This window comes from Ochotona princeps, chromosome X (genome assembly GCF_030435755.1).
Source record: "Ochotona princeps isolate mOchPri1 chromosome X, mOchPri1.hap1, whole genome shotgun sequence".
Lineage (NCBI taxonomy): Eukaryota > Metazoa > Chordata > Mammalia > Lagomorpha > Ochotonidae > Ochotona > Ochotona princeps.
In genome coordinates, this window is record NC_080865.1 from 95,552 (window position 1) to 119,677 (window position 24,126).

The window sequence follows — 24,126 nt, forward strand, 5'->3', positions numbered from 1 at the left end:
GCTTTTGACTTTGATATTAAACCACTCTTGGGTTGCAGTATGTATCAACCAGTGTCTGTAAATTCAGGTTATTGGGATACCCAACGTTGCTCAATGCCAGAGCTGCTTACTTTCAATAACAGAATTTAATACTAGAAGCAATAAGCAATAGATTCCAACTCTGAATGAGCAAACATCTTCCAAAGTCTCTCTTACCAACTAAGACCTCAGTAGTTGGAAGGCTCAATTAACTGTGATATTGTCAAAGTATTTAGCTTTAAAAATCAGAGAAATCAAAACTGTAGCATAGGTTTATTGAAGGAAGCAAGAAAGATAAAGTGGGTTAAAAGGGTATTAAGTCAGGAACATATCTTGGAGTACTTAACATTCATGATCATCTTATCCCTCAGATTTCCTCGTGTCCACACAACGTCCAGAACTCTGACTCCTGCACTGTAGGATCCTATATCATCCTACATCATCCAATGGTAGTCAATTATTTTCACTCTACAGTATTCTTAAATGTGTTAACAAGAGTTAAAACTAAAAGGTTATGATTGCCGCTTGGTTAATGAGAATATTACATAAGCCAGGAGTTACCACTCCCCAGTGTTCCATTTCATCTATTCTAACTGGCTAAAGTCATGTGAATATACTGAGAATCAAGCCATTGGTTGTCTACTCTAAGTACTCTAGGTACAGCAGACAGCAATCTACTAATTTAAACTATCTTCCGTGGATAGTTAGAACTACTGATACAGGAGGAATCTCTCGAGAGGCTCTGGTAGATGCAGCTGGTAGATAACTTGGTGACAGCCTCGGCCCAAGCACTTCCGGATGCACAGACGACAGAGCTGAGAAAGAGCAGGTGGTCCTGAGGAAGAGAATCAAAACAGTGTTAACCTCATGGTGGTGGATAGAGAAGGTCAGAGATCTAGAAGATCTAGAGATCAGAGATCTAGAATTTTTCAAAAACAGAAGATAGCCAGGACTGCCTAAATGAATGGCATAGCGAGCACAAAATTCAGAAAGGAGATGGCCACATAGAGAGGAACTTCAAAAAGCTCAAGGAAATGGAATGGAAAGTGTATTTTGCCACAAAAAAAATCTGAACTCCATGCATGTTTTGCATCAAATGCACTCTCCAGAAACTTTCTGACAACCCCCCTATTACTGATATGAAAGACAAGATGGGGAGAAAGTGGGAGATCTGAAGGGGATGCCTCTGCTTCCAGTCACTGTGTGTGCCCATGGAAGGGACACAGTGACTGGAGAGAAAACACAAATGGCAACAGTGAGCTTGCAGAGCCCTGGGAGGCATGGGGAGCAGAGGGGACTCATGGAGAGGATGTGAGCAGATGACAAGATCACTGTGGACATGTAGGCTGTGTTCAGTGCTGTGCCGGGAGCCAAATAACCATCCCCAACGTTCTGATGGAACTCAGAGCTCTGGCTGCCTGTGGGATGGTACTGACTGCATTCCAACTTACACCAAGAAGGGCCCCCCAACTCTCAATAGAAATTTGGAAAGGAACTGACTCCCTTAGATGTCGTTATCCCCTGAACCTCAGTCTCATGCTCATCAGAGGCACAGTTTCGAGCCATTAAGGAAAATAATTGGATAATAATTTGAAATATGTTCGACCAGGATGAATGAACTTTTGGACTGAACATTAGTTATGTGGGCCATTATTATTGCATTCTTTGCTGAGTATACAGACTCAGTAAACATCTTTCAATCTCTGGCCTATACAAAGTTTGCCTTATTGCGAGAATTCTACTGAGACAGTCTTCCACTCTGTGAAAATGGTGGGCTGCATATGTCCGCAACCTGGTAATACTTGAACTAGTACTGCCAAAGGGCCTCCCAGAGGGCCCCAACAGTCACCTTTAGTTAAAACCTTAGGAAGAGAGGAAGAAAAGTGCCTCTACCTGTTGCCAAACTCAAACTCCTCTGCAAAATGGTAATGCAAAGTGCCCACTTTGTCTAGAGCACTTCAGCCTCCAGAATGAGCGCTGATTGAGTGGTTCAAGATAGACCCAAATCCTAGACCTGAAACCATCTCTGATGGAAAGCAACAGGAACTGTGAAGGGCGTTCTTAGGAAGCAGTGGCAAATCTGTGGGCTCTTTCCAAACGAGGATCCTGGCTACAGATGCAACTGTAGACACAACAGTTCATGACCTTCACTGCCGGATATTCTCAGCTGGCAGTACTCAAAGCACGCTTCTCCAATCAGCAGCAGCAGCGTGAGATGTGTCCTGCTGGACCTGTAGTCCAGGGCCCTACTCGTGACCGCCTAACTCAGAGTCTGTATTTGAAAGAAACCCCCAGATGTTTGGTATGTAAGTAATAGCTTGAGATGAGTGGATTTAGAGATGGCACACCTAAAATTGTTAACCCAAGCATTCCATTGTGTGAAATGAAGCCAGTAAGGGAAACAAGACTCCTCCTGCCCCACGGGAATCACTTCAGAAGGCTCTGGAATGGGGCCTGTCATGTTGAGAGTGCAGGTGCTGCTGTTAGATGTCTTGGTGAGATTCTTAGGGGAATTTCTTCATCCTTTTGTGACCTTCCACAATCCAGAAACTGGCATAGGCATCAGCTACCATAAATTTCTTAGAACTCTGTGAGATGAGTGAATTTTCACTCAGTACCTGGCACATGGCAAGCTTCTTATCTCTCCTATTCTCCGGTCCACACAATTGATCAATGCATGCCCAGATAAATCTTCTCTTCCTGTACAGATATGACATGTTATCTTTTGAATTTAGGCTATGAAGCATTCTGGAAGCTGCATGTTTCTCCTGTAGCAGCTGCAGTTGCTCTAACTGCCCACTGTGGGAATGAGAGTGCGGCAATGAGGAACACGGGCCCACCTCCTCTAAACGATGATGAAGGAATTTCAAAAAGTTGGGGGTGGGGGCAGGGATGAATGAAAAGGTAAGTTTATTTTGGTGCAAAAACAGCTTGAAGTCCATGACTAGTATTCTCACAATATGTATTTTCCATAAACTTTCTGAAGACGTCTCATACGCATGGATTTAATTGTTTGCACCAACACATCCTTACCTTTTCAGTCCATTTTTGTAAAACATTCTCCAAAGTATCCTTACACATACTCTGCCCGTTGCCTTCCACTTGACAAACCAGTGCTTTCCTTGCGCCATCATGTGCTGATGCCAAGACACACGTGGCAGCTTGCCCTTTTCAGGGGGAAACATGGTGTGTGATTATCTCGTGACCAAGGAGATATCCTTTGGTTATAAGTGAATAAGCACAGCTAGGACTAGTCACTTCCTAGAATCCTAACCACCGCTGGCTTAAAAGAGACCAGGGAGATCTTGGGTTGAGCCAGGCAGCAGAGAGTAGTGTGCCTACAGCAGGGGAGGGGAGGCAGGGCCGCTTCTTACCTTCATGCATCACAAGTGCCTGCTCCACAAGGCTTTTTGGAGCTGCCAGATCAAGTGCACTCTTGCCCTGTGCGTTTCTGAGCTTCACGTTAGCCCCATAGTCAGTGAGCAAGCGAATGAGCTCCACACTGGCCTGCCTTGCAGCGGCGTGGAGGGGTGTGTCCAGCCACTGCCCATGGTCGACATTGGCTCCTTAATAAAACAGACAGCCACAACTCAACACAAAGTGGTCATGTAAAACACAGCGAGCCTGAGGCAAAGTCATGACACATTAAAACACCCTAAATGCCACGATATTTTTAAAAATATACCTGGCACCACAACAGAGGACAGAACAAATCAATCAACTACCCCAGCCATATATTGGCAGTGAAAAACTGGGCAAACGGAGACTCTAAGGTGGACTAAGTCAATAAGCGGATTCTGCAGCGACCTCATCATGCTTGGAATGCTGAAATTGGTAGCAATTCATAATTGTTGAACTATCAAAAACACTTGAGCAAGACCCTCGGAGCATGCCCCACATCATGGACCTGGGATGGGTGGGAGACTGGGTGGGGCTTCTCCCTTTATCTCCCCCTTTACCCCAGACACAGAAAAAAAAGTAGAAATAATAGTCTTTCCCACTTTCCTGTAGCCCTTGAACATTTATGCCCTAATTAACTATGTAAAGATTGTCAAAAATAAAGGGAAAAAAAGCTTATTAAAAAAATAGAACTGAAAGATAAGTTTACTTAGGTGCAAACATTTTTTTAAACTCATGCATAGAAGAGAACTTCAAGGGCCCTAGTGGCTAAAATCCTCGCCTTTCACACACCAGCATCCCATACGGGCACTGGTTATAATTCCGCAACCCTGTTTCCCATCCAGCTCCCTGCTTGTGGCCTGGGAAAGCAGTGGAAGACGGCCCAAGGCCTTGGGGCCCTGCACCTGTGTGGTAGACCCGGACGAGGCTCCTGGCTCCTGGCTTTGGATCAGCTCAGCTCTGGCCATGGTGGCCGCTTGGGGAGTGAACCAACGGATGGAAAATCTTCCTCTCTGTCTCTCCTCCTCTTCGTATATCTGATTTTCCAATAAAAATAAATAAATCTTAAAAAAGAAATTATATAAAACATTAAAAATAAGAGATATTCAAAAAGTTCATGGCAAATACATATAATATAAAATACTGCTTGGTTTGAAATTTTTTTTGCACCATCTTATCCTTGCTCTGTATTTTCCTCAAATATTTGGATGAACCCTCCTATTTGGTAAATGCTACTAAGACTCTCTAAATGTTTGCTGAGACAAATGAAGTTAGAAATCTTTTGCTTATCTTAATTACTTTGCTGCTTTTACACATGTATTGTGCGGCATACAAAAGAAAATAGTTGAAATTGCTGTTACATCGTTTTTTGGGGGTATTTTTGGCAAAGGGTAAAGCTAAATTCATCTAGTATTTATATTCTTTGGGGCTCAAAAAAATACTTTCAGATTTATTTAGTCATTTATTAAAAAGTCATAATGAAAAGGGAAGTGGCAGAGAGAGTGAGGTCTTCCATCTTTACTCTCCAGATGGTCACAGCGGCCAGGGCTGAGCCAACGGCATCATCTCGTCCTCTCTGAGGAAGGCAGGGACCCTGCGTGCCATTTTGGCAGGCCATTAGCAGGGAGCTGCACTGGAAGCGGAGGAGCTAGAATACAGACCATCGGCCACAGGGGATGCTGCCATCCCAGGCAGTGCCTTGCCCACTACATCACAATGCTGGCCCCTCAAGGAGGTTTTTGGACTTGGTACAGAAAACAGTAAATGAAAGGGAACAGGAAAGAGGAAAACCTTCTTGGAGATAAGAATTTACAAGTAAAGATTTTTGGAGAATCAAGATGGCGGAATAGGGTAAGGACACATTTAAACAGAGAAACATTTAATCAGGATGAAGCAGAGGGCACATTCCAGGAAATAGGAGAGGACAGAACAACAGCAGAAGGGTACCTGGAGACTGACAGACACAGGAAAGCAGCGGACACAACGGTGTGGTGTTGCAGTGACTGATACTCCAGTGGCATTCAGCTAACGGCGATCTGAACTCCACCAGCAGCCGGAACTCCACCAGCAACCAGGGACTTTCACTGGGAGCTTAGGAGGTGAACCCAGACAAAGAACTGCCTGTCCTGCTGGTCTGTTTGATTTGACCAGGAGCAGAGACAGAGCAGCAGATCCCAGACGGGCAGTGCGAGAACAGGGTGGATTTCACAGCCCAGTCAGCCCCCTAGAGCCGAACTGGGAGCCTTTTGGCTTAAGGAGGCAAATGCAAGGGAAAGGACTGAGCATGCGCTGAGCTGGGAGTGAACTCATTTCTGACCCAGTGAACTGCAACGACGTGGCATTCTACGGGTTCCACCCAAGACAGGTCTGGGTAACCCTCGGATCTGACAGCCAGCAGATCAAGAACTGTAGTGGTGGTACGTCAAGCGCCATTTTGCACACTGTAGCAATAGCTTTGGGACTGCAGGGGACAACAGAGAACTGCGCATGTGCTGAGCTTGCGAGAACTTGCTGAGTTCACTGGATTGCACTGGTCCCGCAGGAAAATAATACCAACTGTGGCATCGTACCAGTCAAAATAGGTCTGTGAGGCACCCAGACCTAACGTCCCACAGGTTCTGACAAGATCAGTGCCACCAACAACCTATATAGATAGAACACCTGGTGTCTCTCTAATCCTGGGATCTGCTCCAACTGGAAGTGGGAGAAAGGTTGCAGAGACAATGGTGCAGCCTCAGCACGATATCACAGGAGGTGGAGAGTGGTGAGCTAAGAGCTGGGGCTGTGGAGACCACGGTGGAAATCTGACATAAGAACCCAGACCTGGAACTCGCTGGAGGTTGTGGCACAAGTGGCTGCAAGCAAAAAGGTGTGTACCAACTGCAATAAGTAAAATCGCATTGTAGACCTGTGGGTGACACAGCTTAGAAACCTGCCCCAAGAAGACTCTGCTAACCAGAGGTACAATGACCAAGAGCAAAAGAAGAGGCAAAGGCACAATGAATAATACTGAAAACTCCCCTGCAAAGGAGAAAAACCCTATGCCAACCTCAGAGTTAACTGAGGAAGACATCGAGAAAATGGGGGACACAGAATCCATAAGACTCAGTTTAAAGATTCTGATCAAAAATGAGAAGTTCATGCAAGAGTTCAAAGAATTTAAGGAAGCAATGTATCAACTCAAGGCTGGTATATCAGAAATTAAGAACACAGTGGAGCAAATTAAAGGTACAGTGGAGAGTCTCCAAAATAGAATGAAGCAAGCAGAAGAAAGAATCTCAGAATTGGCAAATATTTCCTGTCACCAGGGGGAAGCAAACAAAAAGCTGGAAGCAGAGCTGGATCACGCCAAAAAAAGTATTCAAGAATTGAAAGACACTATTAAGAGGCCAAATATAAGAGTTATGGGAGTCACAGAAGGTATAGAAAGAGAAGCTGAGTTTGCAAATGTATTTAATGAAATAATAAAGGAAAGTTTCCCTAATCTGGAGAAAGAATTGGGAAACAACATCCAGGAGGGGCACAGAACTCCCAACAGGCTTGACCAAAAGCAGTCTTCACCAAGACACATGATCATCAAGCTCTCTTCAATTGAACATAAGGAAAAGATCCTTAAATGTGCATAAAATCAATTGACATATAAAGGAAAGCCAATTAAACTCACAGGAGACCTCTCACAGGAAACTCTACAGGCCAGAAGAGAATGGAGTGACATATTCCAGATTCTAAAAGAAAAAAATTGTCGGCCTAGGATAACATATCCAGCAAAGCCTTCTTTTGTCTTTGAAAATGAAATAAAATTCTTCCACAGTAAAGAAAAAAGAATTTGCCTCTTTCAAACCTGCCCTACAAATGATACTTCAAGATGTTCTCTTGACAGAGAAGAGGAATAGCACCCACCAAAACCAAAGGCAAACGGCAAGAACATCCCAGTAAAATGACAACAGAAGACTAAACCAATGAACAACCCATTCCTAAAATGACAGGACCAAAGTACCACCCATACATATTAAACTCTGAATGTAAATGGCTTAAGCTCAATCAAATGCCATAGATTAGTAGACTGGATTAAAAAACAAAACTCATCTGTTTATTGTCTGGAGAAGACACTTCAACAAAGATCAGCGGAAACTCTATCACATGGGTTTTGTTGTTTTCTGTTGGTTTCATCTCTTCAAAATACTTCTGATTAAATCATTCAATGACTCATAGATCATGCAGTAGCATCATTTTCTTCAAGAAGGTTCTTGATTTTCATTTCTTCAGCTACACGTTAGTCATTTAGTAGCATGTTATTTAACTTCATGGTGGTGTTAATTTCTTTTTTCTCCCGGATGTTGATTTTGTTTTGTGGCTCTTAATTTGAGGGGATGTATAGTAGCTGTGTAATGGAGACTGTCATATCTAGCAACATGTCATTTAACTTCAGGGCATTGTAAATGTCGATTTTTCTTTCTATTGTTGATTTTGTATCATGACTTTTCATTTAAGCGATGTACAGTAGCTGTGAAGTGGAGAGTAACATCCAGATATGAGGATGCAGCGTAGTATGCATTTCTGCTTCCAGACAAAGATGGACTTACAATGAAACTGTTTACTCTATCTTGACAATAGGATGCTGGACTCCTGCCATTGTCCATGCCCGCAATGATGGACATATGACTGTGTATGAAGAACTATATGTTAGTAATGATATAGAGGAACTAGGTGGGGGTGGGGGAAAATTGGGGAGGGGATAAGGGAATATGGAACTGTATCATAAAATGATAATAAAATGTAAAAAAAAGATTTTTACTTCAACCTTCATTTTTATGGCAGTAATTAATTTTGTATTACTTTTATCAAATAATAATTTTGAGACATCTTACTTTCCTCTGTAGTCTTGGTGCCTATATATAGCTTTTAGAATTCAAACATGACAAAATAACAGAGCAAGATAAATGGAAAGGGTTGGTATTAAATGCGTGTTGTTTTTGCTTCTGGCATCTTCCTTGTATTCACACATCCTTTTCCCTCCCAGGATTTACTCTCTTTAGATTCTCAGTCATGTGTTACTACAGAAGATTGAGAACTTCAGAGAAGATTGGAAGGAGGCCTAAGCTAACCAGTGTATTGCATCCCTTTGACCATGGTGATTGGGTCCTAGATGAGCATGTGACTCAAAAAGAGCCAATGGATGAGGAGGGTTACAAGCCCAGGTGCTAGTCATCTGAGACCAGTAGGGACAAGCACTTCAAGTCAATGGGGTCGACTTAAAGGAAGTAGGACTGAGAAGTGAAAGCACTCATTTTCCCAGGAAAGTTTTTTCAGCACTCAGCCATCACATGCCATCAGGTTTTGTTTTGGTCTGATGAACAACTTTATCTTTGAAGCGAAAGACAACCAAAAAGTTTAGCAAGTTCTTCTCATGAAAATATTCTGGAAATTACCTAATTCTAGAAGTTTCTTCACACAGTCTACTCTCTGGTAGTTGCAGGCCACATAGAGGGGGGTTCCCAGCTGAGGCACCTCGTGGTCAATGTTAACATTGTTTGCCAGCAGAATCTCCATGCACTCTCTGTGACCTGATAGAACAGAAAATACTCCCACTCAGATAAGGAAACCAGCGGGTGCTGACAGAATTGCAGGCATTCTTATCTGGAAAGACCTTTAAAAAATAAATCTTTCTCGTTTCATTTTCTTTTGGCAACTTTAGGTAGAAAGCCCTGTCGTGCCTTTCCAGAGGCCTCTTGCTCAGGTCTAGTCCATGCATGCAGTTTTTACCTTCCTTAAACTTCCTCGCTCCTTCATTTCAAAAGCAGCCATCAACAGGGCATTTAGTTTCCCATGCCTATTTACGTTTGCAATTCTGTGCTGATAACTATCACCCTGAAGTCAACAACTCATCTACATGCTTCCTATCCCAAGACAGTATTAACTTCGACCTTCGGACCTATCGTGATTTCTTCTCCATTAGGGGTTTGTGCTCGCTGAGCTCAGGGGCACGTGCTGTTCTTTCATGATAACGAAGGCGACACATGGCCAGCATAATCCACCCAAACACCAGTGAGGCGGCTCCATTCCTGGGACACCTGGGACAGCTGGACTTTCTCAGTCTGTAAGGCTGGCTCCAGGGCACAGGCATTTCCTGGAGATTTGAGTCAACTGAAATGATTGTTGTGGGATTTGCAAGCCATGCAATCTGGGAAGGTGAGGAAGATCAGGGCAGCCCTGGCAGGATGAATTTCAGTCTGAGTCCCATGCCTGGGTGTGAGTTCACCAGTGTCTGCTGAGCATCTGGGCGGCTCACTTACCTCTCTTCACTGCCTCATGGATGGGAGAAGCCAGGTGCATCTGTACGTGGGCCGTGGCTCCAAATTCCAGCAACACGCTGACACATGCAGCACTGCCACTGCAGCAAGCATTGAAGAGGGGTGTGGCTCCGTGGACTGTCACCCCATTAACCTAGTTATGGGAAAAGCGAGACCAGTGCATTTGCTGGTTCATTCTCACCATCACCATGTATGTATTCCTTGTCTGCCTGAGCAAACCTCATGCAGCTCAGTCTGTGAGGAAATTCCACCTTGTTCTAGAATTAGGAAACCTCACATGGTCATTGTATGGATCAAGTGAGTTACTATACATTAAATGCTAAGAACATCATCTGGTGCCTAGCTACCACTTAATATTTACAACAATGGCCATTTTCTATTTACGTGGAGCTGGATAAATTAGGTAGCTCATGGATCCCAGCCAAAGATCTCCTCAGCTACTCTACACAGTTCTAATGTCTTTGTTGCTACGTGTTTTCCATGCTGTCTATCATAATCCATACAAATTGCACATGCCAGCTGTGACTCCCAAGAAGATCACAACCAAGTCACTGACACACAGAAACTAGGCACCAACACGGTATCTCTAGGGTTAGAGGAGGCACGTGAGAGTGAGCAGGGCTGGGTGTGGAAACGACATCAAGGGACCAAGACATTCCAATGGGGCAGCTTTGTGTGTTGAGCAGTTTCACGGGCCCATGGGATTTCCAGTTCTGGGGACCTTTCTACTGATCAACTTCTTACTCCTGCTTGCATTCTGATTGAAATATCAAGTGATACAATACAAATTTACTGATTTTTCCCATACAAAATGGTTAAAGGCAGGGACCACAGCCTCACTCTTCTTTTTGTCCTCTCTCGCCTGCCACTTGATCCTCTCCGGCCAGTCAACTGCCCATGACGCCAGTCATTTACTTGGACAGCAAATGAGTCGCATGTAGCCACACCCTCATCATTACCCAGGAGCCGGCAGGGACCTCTGAGAGAGCGCACACCTGACAGGAAGGCTGACCTCAAGGACACAGGGAAAATCAGTTTGTGCAAGGAAGATTTCTTTCCATTTAGTTCTGTATCTAGAAACTCAAATTCCACATGAAACACAAAGAAAGTCTTCAAATTGCTATTTATTTAAAACTCACTTGCCTTGATAATTTTGCTCAATAAAAACAGTTGTTGATTTAGGTGCTGAATTCGGATTTTTTTTTAAAGGTGTGTTCTCTTTAATGATTTCCAGTAAAGAGTTGTTTACAGTCAGCATCACGAGTTTGTTCACAGGTGGGCAGGGATGGTACTCACATGTGCGCCACTTTCCAACAAGGCCTTAGCACAGGCCACATGTCCTCCCAGGCATGCCTCATGGAGGGAGGAGACGCGGTTAATTGTCACCAGGTTCACATTGATGCCCTGCAATTTGGAAAGAACAGAGTTAGACTCTGGCCTTGACACAACAGGGAAAGCAAGGTTGTTTGGCTTACTTGGGGAGTTCCCAATGCCTATGGTATCAGCATCACACAGAGCTAGAGGTCCTGCCCAGGGGGCCCTGGACACAGTGTCGGGGCCCCAAACTCATTTATCCAACAAAGGTCGAGTCAGCATTCTGGACCCAGGGAACTGCTAGGGTCTCAATTTTGACACATGGGTCTCTTCTCCATGATCCAAGTCAGGAGGCAGACAAAGAAAGAAAACAACCAGATCGCTGTAACCACCAGCATGTTCAAATTTTAACTGGGAGTATGAACTATTCTTGGATCTGACACAGAGCATCAGAAACAACGTAACAAATGAGGTGAGAGCTAAGCATGGCTTGAAGCATAAGAGACTTCCGAAGGCACAGGCAGGTACACCGTTAGAGGGAAGCGGACACGCCAGCGCAGGAAGCAACAGCACGCAAGAGAGGTGGCTACTTGGATACAGAAGAGTCCTAGTGATGGCCAAAGGGGAAAGAAAAGGAAGGAGATGAGGGGAGCTACTGAGGATGGTGAGCTGGAGCCAGATTAGGAGAGGACTTCGTTTCCAACCAGGGAGTGCTTGTCCTGTAGGGAATGAGGCCACTGTGCAGCTAACAGGGGCATCGCACATGGGCGGCAGCAGAGCGGGCTAATGGCAGGGGCATGGCTGTGAGACACAGGCAGGTAGTGCCAGGGAGCCAGCTCTGTGAGTGCCAGCTAGGCTGCTAAGGGTCTGCCGCAGGCATGACAAGCCAGGAGTGTGAGGCAATGGAGCCAGAGGCGAACACAAGGCAGGACATGCATCTTGAGCACACAGCTGACTTGCGAGCAGAAAGCCAAGCCGACCGAGATGACAGGACAAACATGCTGGCCCGACCCTGGCACTTCACATACCCATCCATCCAGTGGCATCACGGCTTCCCCTAATACCCCTCTCTCCATCCTGCTTTACCCTGTTCTAGCATATTGCCCTGCCCCAGAGTGCCAGGCACCGCCTCCTCCATGGGGCAGAGGGCAAGGTCGGCCTACCTACTAGACAACTCTGGCCCCAAACCCTGATGTTTGCAACTTAGCCCTGACCAATTCCCTATTACCTCTTTGTTTGAAAAAGGGACGTCAGTCCAGCTGAATCCAACTGTTGGTTCCCTGCCTTATGCTTCAGCTGCCAAAAGCTTCCCAAACCTAGTGCCATGCTCCTGAACCCCAAACTCGCGTCTAGGGCCACCCTGTCACCTGCCATATTTCTTCAGTACTGGCTGCAGGCCGGCACTAGCCAGCAGCCGAGATGCCCACCAAGTGTCTGGCCCTTTGTCCTGAGGCCTGTCTAGGGCAGTTCTCATCTCCTGAGCATGATGTCGTCGCTCGAGATCTGTGCTTCATAGGCGCATTCTCTATGGAACATATCCAGAAAGGTCTTTGCCTTTGCCTTTTTCCCATATAGGAGTTCCTTATTTAAAAAAAGAAATAAACAGGCTAGTCCACAAGGTGGCAGCAGTGTGCTAGGAAGAAAAAAAAAAAACACTTGAATGGGGGCAAAATCTCAGACAGCTTGAAATTTTGTGGGACTGTAATGCTAGACAGTACCGAAACCTCATCTGAAGCAAACTGCCTCAACTGTGCATGAGAAGGTGCAGAAACAGAAGGATCCGGTTCCAGGCAGGGCTGGAGGTGTGGAGGTGCACAGCTGCCAATGACCGGCGGGTAGCATGCCCCTAGGAACTCAACTCCTGAACCTCAGTTTCATGTTTCCCTCACCCTGATCACGTGATCTAAATGTGAAATAAAGTTTTAAAAAGTAGAGTAAGCAGGGCTGACAAGATGGCTCAACTGGCTAATCCTCCAGCAGCAACATCCTATATGGGCACTGGTTCGTACCCCAGCTCCTCCACTACCCTATGGCCTGGGAAGGCAGTGGAGGATGGCCCAAATTCTTAGGTGGCTGCACCCAGATGGGAGACCCATTGGAAGCTCCTGGCTCAGCCCGGTTGTTGTGGCCATTTGGGAAGTGAATCAGCAGGTAGAAGTTATCTACCTGTAACTACCTTTAAAACAAATGAATACACCTTTTAAAAAGCATAGAGCAATACAGGTTTGACTAAATTCAAAGAAGTGGAGGTAGCAAGAGAAAGAGTGCTCCATTTCATCACACGATTGAAGCTATTATTCTTATAAAGAATAACTAAGAAAAAAGGCATGGTAATGTGTTATGGGTATCCAACATTGGCTCCCAGAACAGAAAAGGACAATGGAGGGAAACAGTCTATGTGAACTTCACAGTAAAGGTACAGTCACAGGGAGAGAGGGAAAGACACAGATCAATCCTCCCATTTGCTCATGACTTTTTCCCAGTGACTGCAGTGGCCGGAGCTGGAATAATCCAATGCCAGGAGCCAGGAGCGCTTTCCTTCCCAGGCCACAAGAGGGGCGCTGCATCAGAAGCAGAGCAGCTGGGACTCCGATGGCGTCCGTATGGAATGCCGGTGTCGTAGCTAGAGGCTTTGCCTCTTCTGGCACTGTGTCACACCCTAGTGGCTAACTTCTTACTTCTGACAAATATAATGTGGCTCTATAATAAGCAAACATTGGGAGAGTTGGGTGCAATCTTATTTTTTAATGTATTTATTTTATTGGAAAGGCAGATTTACAGAGAGACTGAATGAGAAAGATCTTCCATCCATTGGTTCACTCCCCAAAAGGCTGCAATAGCAGGAGCCAGGAGCCAGGAGTTTCCTCCGGGTCTCCCATGCACGTACAGGGTTCCAAGGCCTTGGGCCATGCTCCACTGCTTTCCCAGGCCACGGGCAGGGAGATGGATGGGAAGTGGAGCTGCCTAACATGAACCAGCAGCCATATGGGATGGCAGCAAAGTGAGATTTGCCAGTTGAGCCCTGCATCAGCCTCGAGTTGGGTATAGGTTATCTGGGAAATCTTTGTGCTATCTTTGTGAATATTCTCTCAAAATTATCCAGAAATGTGGGTCCCGGCGCAGGAGCCTAGTGATTAAGGTCCTTGAATTGCACGCGCCTGGATCCCATATGGGCGCCGGTTCTAATCCCGGCAGCTCCACTTCCCACCCAGCTCCCTGCTTGTGGCCTGGGAAAGCAGTGGAGGACGGCCCAATGCTTTGGGACCCTGTACCCGTGTGGGAGACCTGGAAGAGGTTCCTGGATCCTGGCTTCTGATCAGTGCAGCTCCAGCCGTTGCGGCTCACTTGGGGAGTGAACCATCGGACGGAAAATCTTCCTGTCTCTCCTCCTCTCTGTATATCCGCCTTTCCAATAAAAAAATTATCGAAAAAATGTGAACTTTAAAAAAGATACTGGCAAAAGTCTTTTTGTGAGAGACTGAGGAGGAGGACTTTTTTACTATGTCCTTTTTAAAACTTTAGTCTGATTTTTGAGCTGGGTGAATGTTACATATTAAAATCACCAAATCAGGTGAAATGCAAAGTACTTAAAAAATAGGCAAGCAACAAAATCACGTGCCCAATCCATTTAATCATTGTTTTCCCTTTGCCTCTACTTTCTTAAAAAGTAAACAACTCACAGAAGAGAAGGTCTGAAAAACAGCACGCGTGAAAAGCTGTCGAAGTTCAACACCGCTAGGAGGCCGACGGTGAGAACGTGGGAGAAGGACACGATGACTCACCTGCTCTGTAGGTTCTCAAATAAACAGAGCAAACGGAGCGTGCACACTTCCCTTCATGCATTCACAAATATTTACCAGGCCGCCACTCATTCCCCAAGGTGCTGGGGACACAGTCCTGAAACCCAAGGGCCCTAATCACTGAGGCTTTCATAAATCTTCCCCACAAACTAAGACTGATCCATTGTTCAACCTAGTTTAACACTTGTCCTTGCACTAGAACGTCACTGGCATCACAAGCCTCCCCGAGGACACCCGGTGACTCCTCTCAAAGAACCGCTGCTCCGCCACGGTGAGCTGTACTTACTGACGGGTGTGGAGTGAGAATACAGCAGAAGGCATGACACGTCACCTCAGAGATTCGATTGTGAAACACCTGGGACTTCTGTCTCAGATCCTCTCTTGCGCCCGTTCTGAGACAAAGCAGCTGCCAGTCATGACTCAGCTTGGGAAGAAGTGCAAGTGGCCAGGACCTAGACTTCGCTAATGACCACTTGAGTGTGTTAGAAAGTAAGCCCTGCCAGGGGCTGGAGCCATGGTGTTGTGGATAAAGCCATTGCCTGTAGTGCCGGCTTCCCTTATGGGTACCACTTCAAGTCCCTGCTGCTCTACTTGCAATCCAGATCTCTGATAATGTGCCTGGGAATGCAGTGGAAGATGGCCCAAGGGTTTGAGCCCCTGCACCCACATGAGCCATGTCTGACAGGTGACAGGAGGCCAGAGACCTCGAGGCACCCCCAGCTAAGCTGCTGCTTGGCGCACACAGACATTGGGAAGCGGGCTGTTCCTTGCTTTCAGCCACTGTGCTGTGAGCTGTTTGTTACACAGTAGTAGCTGATGAGAGCAGCTTCAGCACCGCCATGGCTAATACTCGCCAGCAAAGTTAGGATAAGATGGATTTGAGGGCCAGCCCTCAAATCCTTCAGATAAAACCTCCCTGTGATGTCAGGTGAGGTCCAGAAGGGAGAGGCAGGCGGATGAGGTGACAGCTTCCCAGAGCGAGGGAGCGGAAAGAGAGAGTGAGGGGCAGAAGGACACCCCCACCTACACAGGTTAGTGTTGTCGTCTAGCTTTGGGCCTAATTATTTCCTAGCTTCCTGCCTCTTACTTAAAAAGCATTTTTAAGCACATGCATCAACACGACTTTGGCAAATTTATTCAGAGGGTGAGGAATACAAACGCCCGGGGCGTTCAAGGCGAGGACTTTAGCCACTAGGCCACGCTAGCTCTGTCCTCGGAGTCTACCTGCAGGAAGGAAGCAAGGGGGCAGGCGGGCACACGAGAGGCCGAGAGGCTGAGCCCCCTCCACAATGTGGGTTTTCAGGGGGTTTGGGAGGGCAGCGGTTAGCCTACACCGCAGCACTACCCCCTTCAGGTTCCAGGTGATGATAGGTGAGTGTCGTCTGACTCACAGGCGGGCAGAAAGGATTACAGAGGCGGGGGTGGTGTGGCCTCCAAGTGTGACCCAGAATTAGCTGCCTAAGACCACCTCACTAGGACACAGATGGGCAGGCTAGGTCTCTGCTACCTCCACAGCCAGTCGAGTGGTGCTTAACCACAGGATAAACACAGGAGATCAAAGCTTCAGTTTACTTACTTGTCTAATTAAGGTTTTAAGCGCCAGTAAGCGCCCCTGGGCCGCAGCTTCATGAAGTGGGGATCGATCAGCCCAGCAGTCTGCAACATAAAGCAAATTCAGGGTCAAGATCTGGACACCCCTCTGCCCAGTGAATTCCTGCTCCCGAACCGCTGCGAGAGGACGCTGGGGCCAGGGAGGCACGCAGCTACCCTGCAAGAGGTTCTCTCTGAGCCACCTTCCCAGCGGCAAGTTCCTGAATGCAGGCCATTCATTTGGTGGGATGTCAATTTGTTGGCTTTTGGGGGGGCACTTCTAATGGGCAAGAAATTGTTCCCAGAGACTCTGAGAGCTCTATGTAAGGCCAGAGGAAGAGCAGACCACACGCCTGAGCTCCCCCAAGGCTCCTCAGCCTGTGGCTTGTGCGGGAGCCCCAAGGGACGTGGGAAACTTCGGCTGGCCACACAGATCTGCTGGAATGCAAATGTAGCTTTTCAGATGATAAAGTCCTCCAGAATTTTTCCTTCAGCAACTTTACTGGTGGAAGGTTATCGTGATGCCTCCTGCCTGGGTTCAAGCCCCTCTTTGATACACACTCTGGCCACATCAGCAAGTTATCAAACACATTTGAGCCTACAGTGACTTCTCTGTAAAAGGGCATGTGGCCATCTAGGATTTGGCAAATGCTTTGGTCCTCAAGCAGGCCAATATCAGCCAACTGTGATAGCAGGTGGCCTGAGACCATTGATGATGAATGGGTGTACACATGGCGTGCCAGTGCTCCACCAACAGCCATCAAACTGTCACAGGAGCGTATTTCTCCCATGATTACTTATCTGTAACCAAGGATAACCAGCAGATGGAACAGCTCTCTGTCTCTCCGTCTCGCTCTGCAACTCTGCCTTTCCAGTAACTACATCTTTTTTAGAAAAAGAAATGTAGAGTAGTGCAGCCAGCCTTAGCTTAGCTCCCCCCAAAATAACTAGTCCCTCAAGAAACAGGGATCATTTTACAGTGAAACAAACCACTTTGCCAGCCAATTGTCTGTATCAGCAGTTTCGGGACAATCTGGCCCCATGTGTCAGCCGAGAGATGCTGCGAGTGATTTCAAGCGCCACTGAAGGGAACACACGGCAAGAACACGCCACTGCTGCGTGAGTGTGAGGATGCAGTGAGCCCACTCCAACTGAGGGGGCGCTGTGCAAAATCCCTGGCTGGCAGCAACTTGAAGGAAGGCCACAGGGCTGGGCCCAGATGGAAGACACAGCTTCTAAGGACAACAGCTGACCCTGGCAGGATCCTTTTGCTGGTGAGGCCCTTAAAGGAGGACAGCAGGCTATACATGACTGAGCAAAGAGAACCGGGAATTGTCCCATTCCTGTCACTTTTCTGTTGGTTGAAACTAATTCCAAAATAAAAGGTTAAAAAAACAGATAAAAGCATTTGGGATCCCACATTTTTGATATGAATGTGCAACGCTTTTATAACAAAGAAAACCAGATACGATTTTTTTCACATGAACATATATATACTGTGTTTGTATCTCCAATTGCTCCAGGGTCTGCTTCAAGACGCTAAGTGCACTCTTAAATCTCTTTTGGACATTTTTAATTTGCTCAAGCTACAAATAATGAGAAAACATATGCACGTGGTCCTCAGCTGACCAATCGGCCTTGGTTTTCCCGCAATGCAGCGCCATCTCATCCCAGATGACGTGTGCTGCAGACATGTTGCCCTCGTCCCGATCTCGGCATCCAACCCAGGCCCGGGAGGTGGGAGCTTGGTCCTCCCCCAGGACTGGCAACTCCACAGCGTGGCAGACAGAAGCCAAAGCACAGCAGAGTGTACCGCTGCTGGCCAGCTGGCGTCACCTGGCCGGAACACAGGCCCGGCCTCTCCGAGCTGAGCGTCCAATCTCCAAAACGATCTAAACCCAGCACTATTTGGAGAGATGATATGAAGCTACCACACACACAAAATTATTAGAACTATTGCATAAACTTACCTTTTGCATAGAGGCCTAACGTACGTAGGAAGCATGACAGAATTGTAGGGTCACACTGTGGTCCCAACCCCAATAAACCTCATTCTGTGCATATAAACATGGCAAAATCCACCTGGAGCTGAAGATCAAACGGTTCAAGTTCCAAGCATTTCAGACAAGGGATGCTCCTTGTGTAACTATGTGTTATGCTCCTTGTATAACCTCATACATCTATTTGACTCAGAAATAAAAGCAACCTCCAAGTGGCAATTCACTGTTAAGGGTTAAGACGGGATAGCAACAGGAGTTGGCTGTACTAATTCTGAAACTTGCCTGCAGCCTGCTACAAAGAGTCCTTTCCCAGCACAAAGCAAGCACCTAGCACACCTTCCTCCTCCATCCGACTTGCAGCGAGAGCTGAGCCTGAAGCACTGTGCAGATCCATCTCCCAAGCCCAGTGTTGGGGCAGCGAGTTAAAGAAACCAGACCTGAAAGACCCTACACAGTGCGACCCCGGGGTCTACGAACACAGAAGCAGGACAAACTCACCTTCCCTGAGAGAAGCCAGAAGCTGGCTGGGGCTGGGCATGGAGGGGCCCATGCCCTTGGCTGCTGGTTCCTGACTGTGGTGGTGTTCACTGTGAAAAGCTCTCCAGCGGTTTGCTTGGGATGTGCGCACTTCCCTGTGTTTGGGTCATACTTCCCTGAAGAGTTTTTTCTTTCTTTTTTTCAATATCTAAGTCCAGCCCCCGATCAAACTGTAATCTTTGATCGTCCTCGCAGCTCCTCGCCTCCCCCACTCCCAAGGCCCAGCAAGCAGCTGGGGGCGAGGAACAGCGCGTTCTTCACACGCCTCCCACCTCCTCCCTCCGAGGGCCAGCTCCCGTGGTACTGTGAGGGCTGGGAGAAGCCAGCCACGCAGGCAGGCTGTCCTCCCCATGCCTCGGGGTCAGGCCAGCTTGGCCAACCTCCAGGGCAGCCATTATTGGGGGTTTAAGCCTTGCCCTTCCCGCCAGTTCTCCAGGTGGGAATCACAGACAGCTGAGACGCCTACCCGCCTGAGGGATGGCTAGGCCAAGGTCGAAGCAAACACTGAGCAGAGCTAGATAAGAGCTGAAGGCTGCGCAGATGTTTGGCCCAGAAGGGAAATAGGCACCCTTCCGACCCGGTCCGCCACCTCCAAGGCAACCTCTTGCGTGCTCAACTCCCACCGCAGGCCCCGGAAGTCACCATGACAAGAGGGCAGCGCCATCTTGTACGGCAACAAGGAGGGACTGAGGGCTGCTCTGGCTTCTCGCTTCTCTCTGTGCTTACTCACAAGCTGTCTAGGGAGACTTGCAGCTGGAGAGAGAAATACCAGCACCCCCACCCCAGAAGCTCTGTGTTTCCCAGAGCCCCATCTGAAAGCTTTCCAGAGAGGAGGCAAAGGTCTAGCTTCCTAAGAACGCCCCAGAATATACAGCACCATGTAGCGCGTGACGTGTCAGAAATAGGCCTGAAAACCAAGTTTGGGGAACTCCAAACATCTCATTCTGGTTTTCAAAGATGTGTTGGTTTTAAACCCTGCCCATCCCTGAGGTAGATAATAACAGAAATAACTCAGCTGTGTTGCTTGAAGTAGAAGCCATTTTGTTTCCCAACTGGAAAGAAAATGACTGAGCAGTCACCAAGGGCTGCCGGGGTGTCCCCAGAACCCTTTTCCAGAAACTGCCTGGGAGCACTCTCTTGCTTTTCTATTATATTCCCCTGAAGTCTCCACCTCATTATTCTCATTTTGTAAGTCTGAGCTAATTGTGAGAAATGAACGATAAAAGTATTTTGGCAGTTGAGGAGTTTTTCCGTTCCTTTCAGGAAATATGCAGCGAAGCTCTCCAAATCAATGAATGCCCAAGTAGGAGGCAGTCTCAGAGGCGCTGTATTTTTAGTTCTCTGGCACACTGCCTGTGTCACAGGGCTGCGAACACATTAAGAAGGCAGTTGACTCTACAAATATTGTTTGCTTGCTCCTGATTAGGTGTGTGGAAAACAGAGAAGTACTTTTTCATTTGCCCCTTTAAATTTTTCTCAGAATGTAATTTTTACCCCTAGTGCTCAAATCCTTTGAATAACAATTTCTCAACAACTTCTGCAACTATATCTTTCAAAAACAAAATTGATTCAGATGGGATGTGGTTGTCTAAATTCCAGATGTTAAGATAAAAATGATTAATTATCTTTGTTTTTGCAATTTTTACCCTTCTAATTTCAACAAATATTTGAAAGACCACCTAACTAGCTCTAATCCTTGGTGCACAGGAAATGATCTTTATTTTTGTTTTTCAAGTTCCGAAATCATATGAATCAATATCGTCTCCAGCAGCATTTATAAAACAAAATACATAATTTTGAACCAAACTATAAGCAAGAATCTAAAAGAATAATGTTTTAAGTATAATAAAGGTAATTAAGGAAATAGGATAATTTGGAGGAATATCTAAAATATTATAATAAAACTTATTAAAATTCTATTCTTTCAAACATCCACTTCTGGACAAGACATGAAACTCAGGCAATAAACTGTATTAGACACAGTGACTTTTGCTCTAGCGTGTGAGCAAAGCTAAGCTTTCAGGAGGCTAGGAACTGCTCGTTCCGACCTGGGAATCACAGACTCCACAGATGCCTAGGCCAAGGCCTGAGCAAACATTGAGCAGACCTAGATAAGAATAGAAGGCTGAGTGGACAAATGTGCGCTAGAATGGAAACAAAAGCAGGAACAGCTTATTAGAACTAAAAGGGCAAGAAAAAGGAGTCCGGCTGATGAGTTAGCTAGAAGCATGGCTGTCAGACCAAGGTCAGTCCCTTGCCTTAGAACAATGACTAGCAATTTGAAGCCTAACACTTGGAATTAATCTTTTTGTTTCAAACAGCTATCATTTTAAAGATTTATTTATTTTAATTTTTTTTTTTATTGGAAAGGTGGATTACAGAGAGGAGGAGAGACAGAGAGGAAGATCTTCCATCTGATGATTCACTCCCCAAGGGGCCACAACGGCTGGAGCTGAGCCAATCTGAATCCAGGAGCCAGGAGCTCTTCTGGGTCTCCCACACAGGTGCAGGGTCCCAAGGCTTTGGGTCGTCCTTGACTGCTTTCCCAGGCCACAAGCAGGGAGCTGGATGGGAAGAGGGGCTGCTGAGATTAGAACCGGCGCCCATATGGGATCCTGGCGCGTGCAAGGTGAGGACTTTAACCACTACACTATCGTGCCAGGCCCCTAACAGCTATTATTTTAAAGAGGGACAGTTCCATAACTGTCACTGGCAATGGTAATGTCCCTCACACTCTGAAATCCAAGCTTTCCCTAAAATTTTGAGCAAATTCCTTTAGCAGCAAAGCATGGCCCCATGTTTTGATTGGGATTTTCACTTAAATGTAGGCTAAAGAAAGTGCAGAATGTTTGCTCCCGGAAGGCAGCCCCAGGCCCCAGTGGGAGTGCTGTGTGATGCACTGTGTAATCAATCTTTCTACAAGCGAAAGCTCCTGATTTCACAAGCACACCTGCTTCTAGGGTGATGCGGAACATCTTACAAACTGTGTCTGCACCTTATTTTCATCAACTTTGATGGGCAGGTCACGGTACTAAATTAAATTTAGTAACTAAATATTCAAAGGTTCAAAAACCGTGCATGTGACTCAGGAGAACTATAGCACAGGACTGTCCACTGGCTTCAAGTGGGATCTCACATTACATCTGGTGCCCTAGACATAATGTCATGAGCTGAAGAAAATGGCACACCAGCACAAACACATTCATATATAAAATGTCTATCCCATGGTGTGGTACGCTAAACCTACGCCCGCAGCACTGGCACCTCACAGGGGCATTGGTTCCTGTCCCAGCTGCTCTACTTCTAATCAAGCTTCCTGCTTAGGGCCTGGGAAGACAGCAGAGGATGCTTTAAGTCTTTGGGGTCCTGCACTTAAGTGGGAGACCTGAAAGAAGCTCCTGGCTCCTGGCTATGGATTGGTTCAGCTCCTGTCACTGTGGCCACTTGGGGAGTGAACCAATGGATGGATGGAAGAGTTCTCTCTCGCGCTTCTCTCTGTGTTTCTCCTGTAAAATCTTTCAAATAAAAACAAATCTTTAAAAAGAGTTTGACTAAAAACACGAAGATTGAAAATGTAGAATTATAAGAATACTGTAAATGGTATACAGGAAAGCAGAATTAAAGGGATGTTACAGCACAAGAAATTGGGAAGTTGTCTATGTGAAGAGTCTTCAAAACCCTTATGGAATATGCACATTATGAAAAAATTATGCATGAATTTCAAAGTTTTTCAAAGCCAGCCATAGCTTAATGCTGATGAGTTATCTACAAAGGTGATAAACAAAACCACAAAGACATAGCAAATAATGTATTCCAGATGAAATTGCAAGAGTAACAAATATTTTCCAAAAGGATACACAGCCAAAAATAGGATATTTAATAAGATATGTGACATTGGGTGGAGCTTTCAGAGAGGGCTGCGACCTACGGCAGTATAAAGCCTGTTCTGGCTGAGGTTTTCACTCTCCTCCCCTTGTTTTTGACATTGCTGATGATAGTTTACAAGAATGAGATATAGTAAGTGAAATCCAGAAATTTAACCTGGGGAATTTTCTAAGTTAGTGACTTACTAATTAAATGTCCTGACAAACCTTTGTCTGACCAATGAACAGTGAAACTTACTTGTTGTTTAACACTTCCATGCAATTTTTCTTTTTCGTTTTAAAGAAATATGGCTTTAAATATCTCCTATGTAACTGTGCCAGAAGAAAAAAAAGACTGTTGCAAATGCGTGAAGATTCCTGGCTCTGGTATGCTACTACCATGTTATTATAGAAAGACGCCTTAGTCAAATCTGGAGACAGAAGCGTCTACGTGCGGGGTTGTGGGGATGCACATTTTTGACGTTGTAAAAATATGCTCCTTGCAAACTAAATAAACATTATCTGAGGAACTTAACAGTCAGATAGGTACATTGGAGCTAAGAAAGTGAATGAATTCCGAGAGAGTCATACCCTGGCTCCAGACTTACATTTCAACTATTAGCATAAAGCCTTTTGAAGTGTGTACTGAAAGACCAGAAAGACAGCAGGGACAGAAGCCTTGTCCAGGAGTGCCAGGAGGAGTCACTCGGAAAGCCCTCTTGTTAGGCTTCAGCTCACTTATCCCCTGAGCAAGACGGGTCTGTGAGAACCTCAAAACCGTTACTGAAAATCTCCAAAAACCTCCACCCAAATTTACAAATTAACTCACAAAGCAGCTTTTCAGATCACATTTAACATGAAACTAAAGAGAAGCATTCATTTCTTTCAGCTAAAGTAACATACCTCCCTGAAACGTGTGACAAATATAATCCCCAAAAGAAATCTCTTTCCACAGTCCTGGCCTTCTGACACTTTCTGGAACTTCAAAGTCCTCCTTGTTGCCCTCACTTAACTGAAGCATTCTGCTGCTTTTCCTCTGGAGGACTTGCTGCTTTGGGTGAGACACTGTGTCTAGTGTCTCCCAAGTTGCCTGGTGTATCGGAATCATAGCCAAAGTCTATTTTGAAATTGAATCCTGCATGCAAATTGAAATGGATATGAGATAAAGAATGATGTAATCCTGGAACCCCTTGGAACGCTAAAAATACAGAGGGAAATTCTGAAAACTGTTTATGAATAACTATTCCTCTATTTAGCGACAATCCCAGAGGTGAGAGGGATACCTGATTCATTT

General features: G+C 46.0%; 1 protein-coding gene across 2 annotated transcripts; it reads right to left on the reverse strand.

Moving 5' to 3' along the window:
* Positions 1 to 272: 272 nt before the first annotated feature.
* ASB11 (ankyrin repeat and SOCS box containing 11) lies at positions 273 to 23,902 on the reverse strand. Of its 2 annotated transcripts, none has more exons than XM_058658957.1 (7): positions 23,736 to 23,902; positions 16,419 to 16,498; positions 11,025 to 11,132; positions 9,711 to 9,861; positions 8,847 to 8,981; positions 3,393 to 3,584; positions 273 to 853 (listed from the first exon to the last, which is right to left on the reverse strand). In XM_058658957.1, the coding sequence occupies exons 1-7, from the start codon at positions 23,851 to 23,853 to the stop codon at positions 729 to 731; spliced, it is 909 nt and encodes a 302-aa protein (XP_058514940.1). In that variant the 5' UTR covers positions 23,854 to 23,902; the 3' UTR covers positions 273 to 728. The 2 variants fall into 2 exon arrangements, with proteins under 2 accessions (XP_058514940.1, XP_058514941.1); XM_058658958.1 differs by lacking the exon at positions 23,736 to 23,902 and adding an exon at positions 18,931 to 19,177.
* Between the last annotated feature and the right edge of the window lie 224 nt (positions 23,903 to 24,126).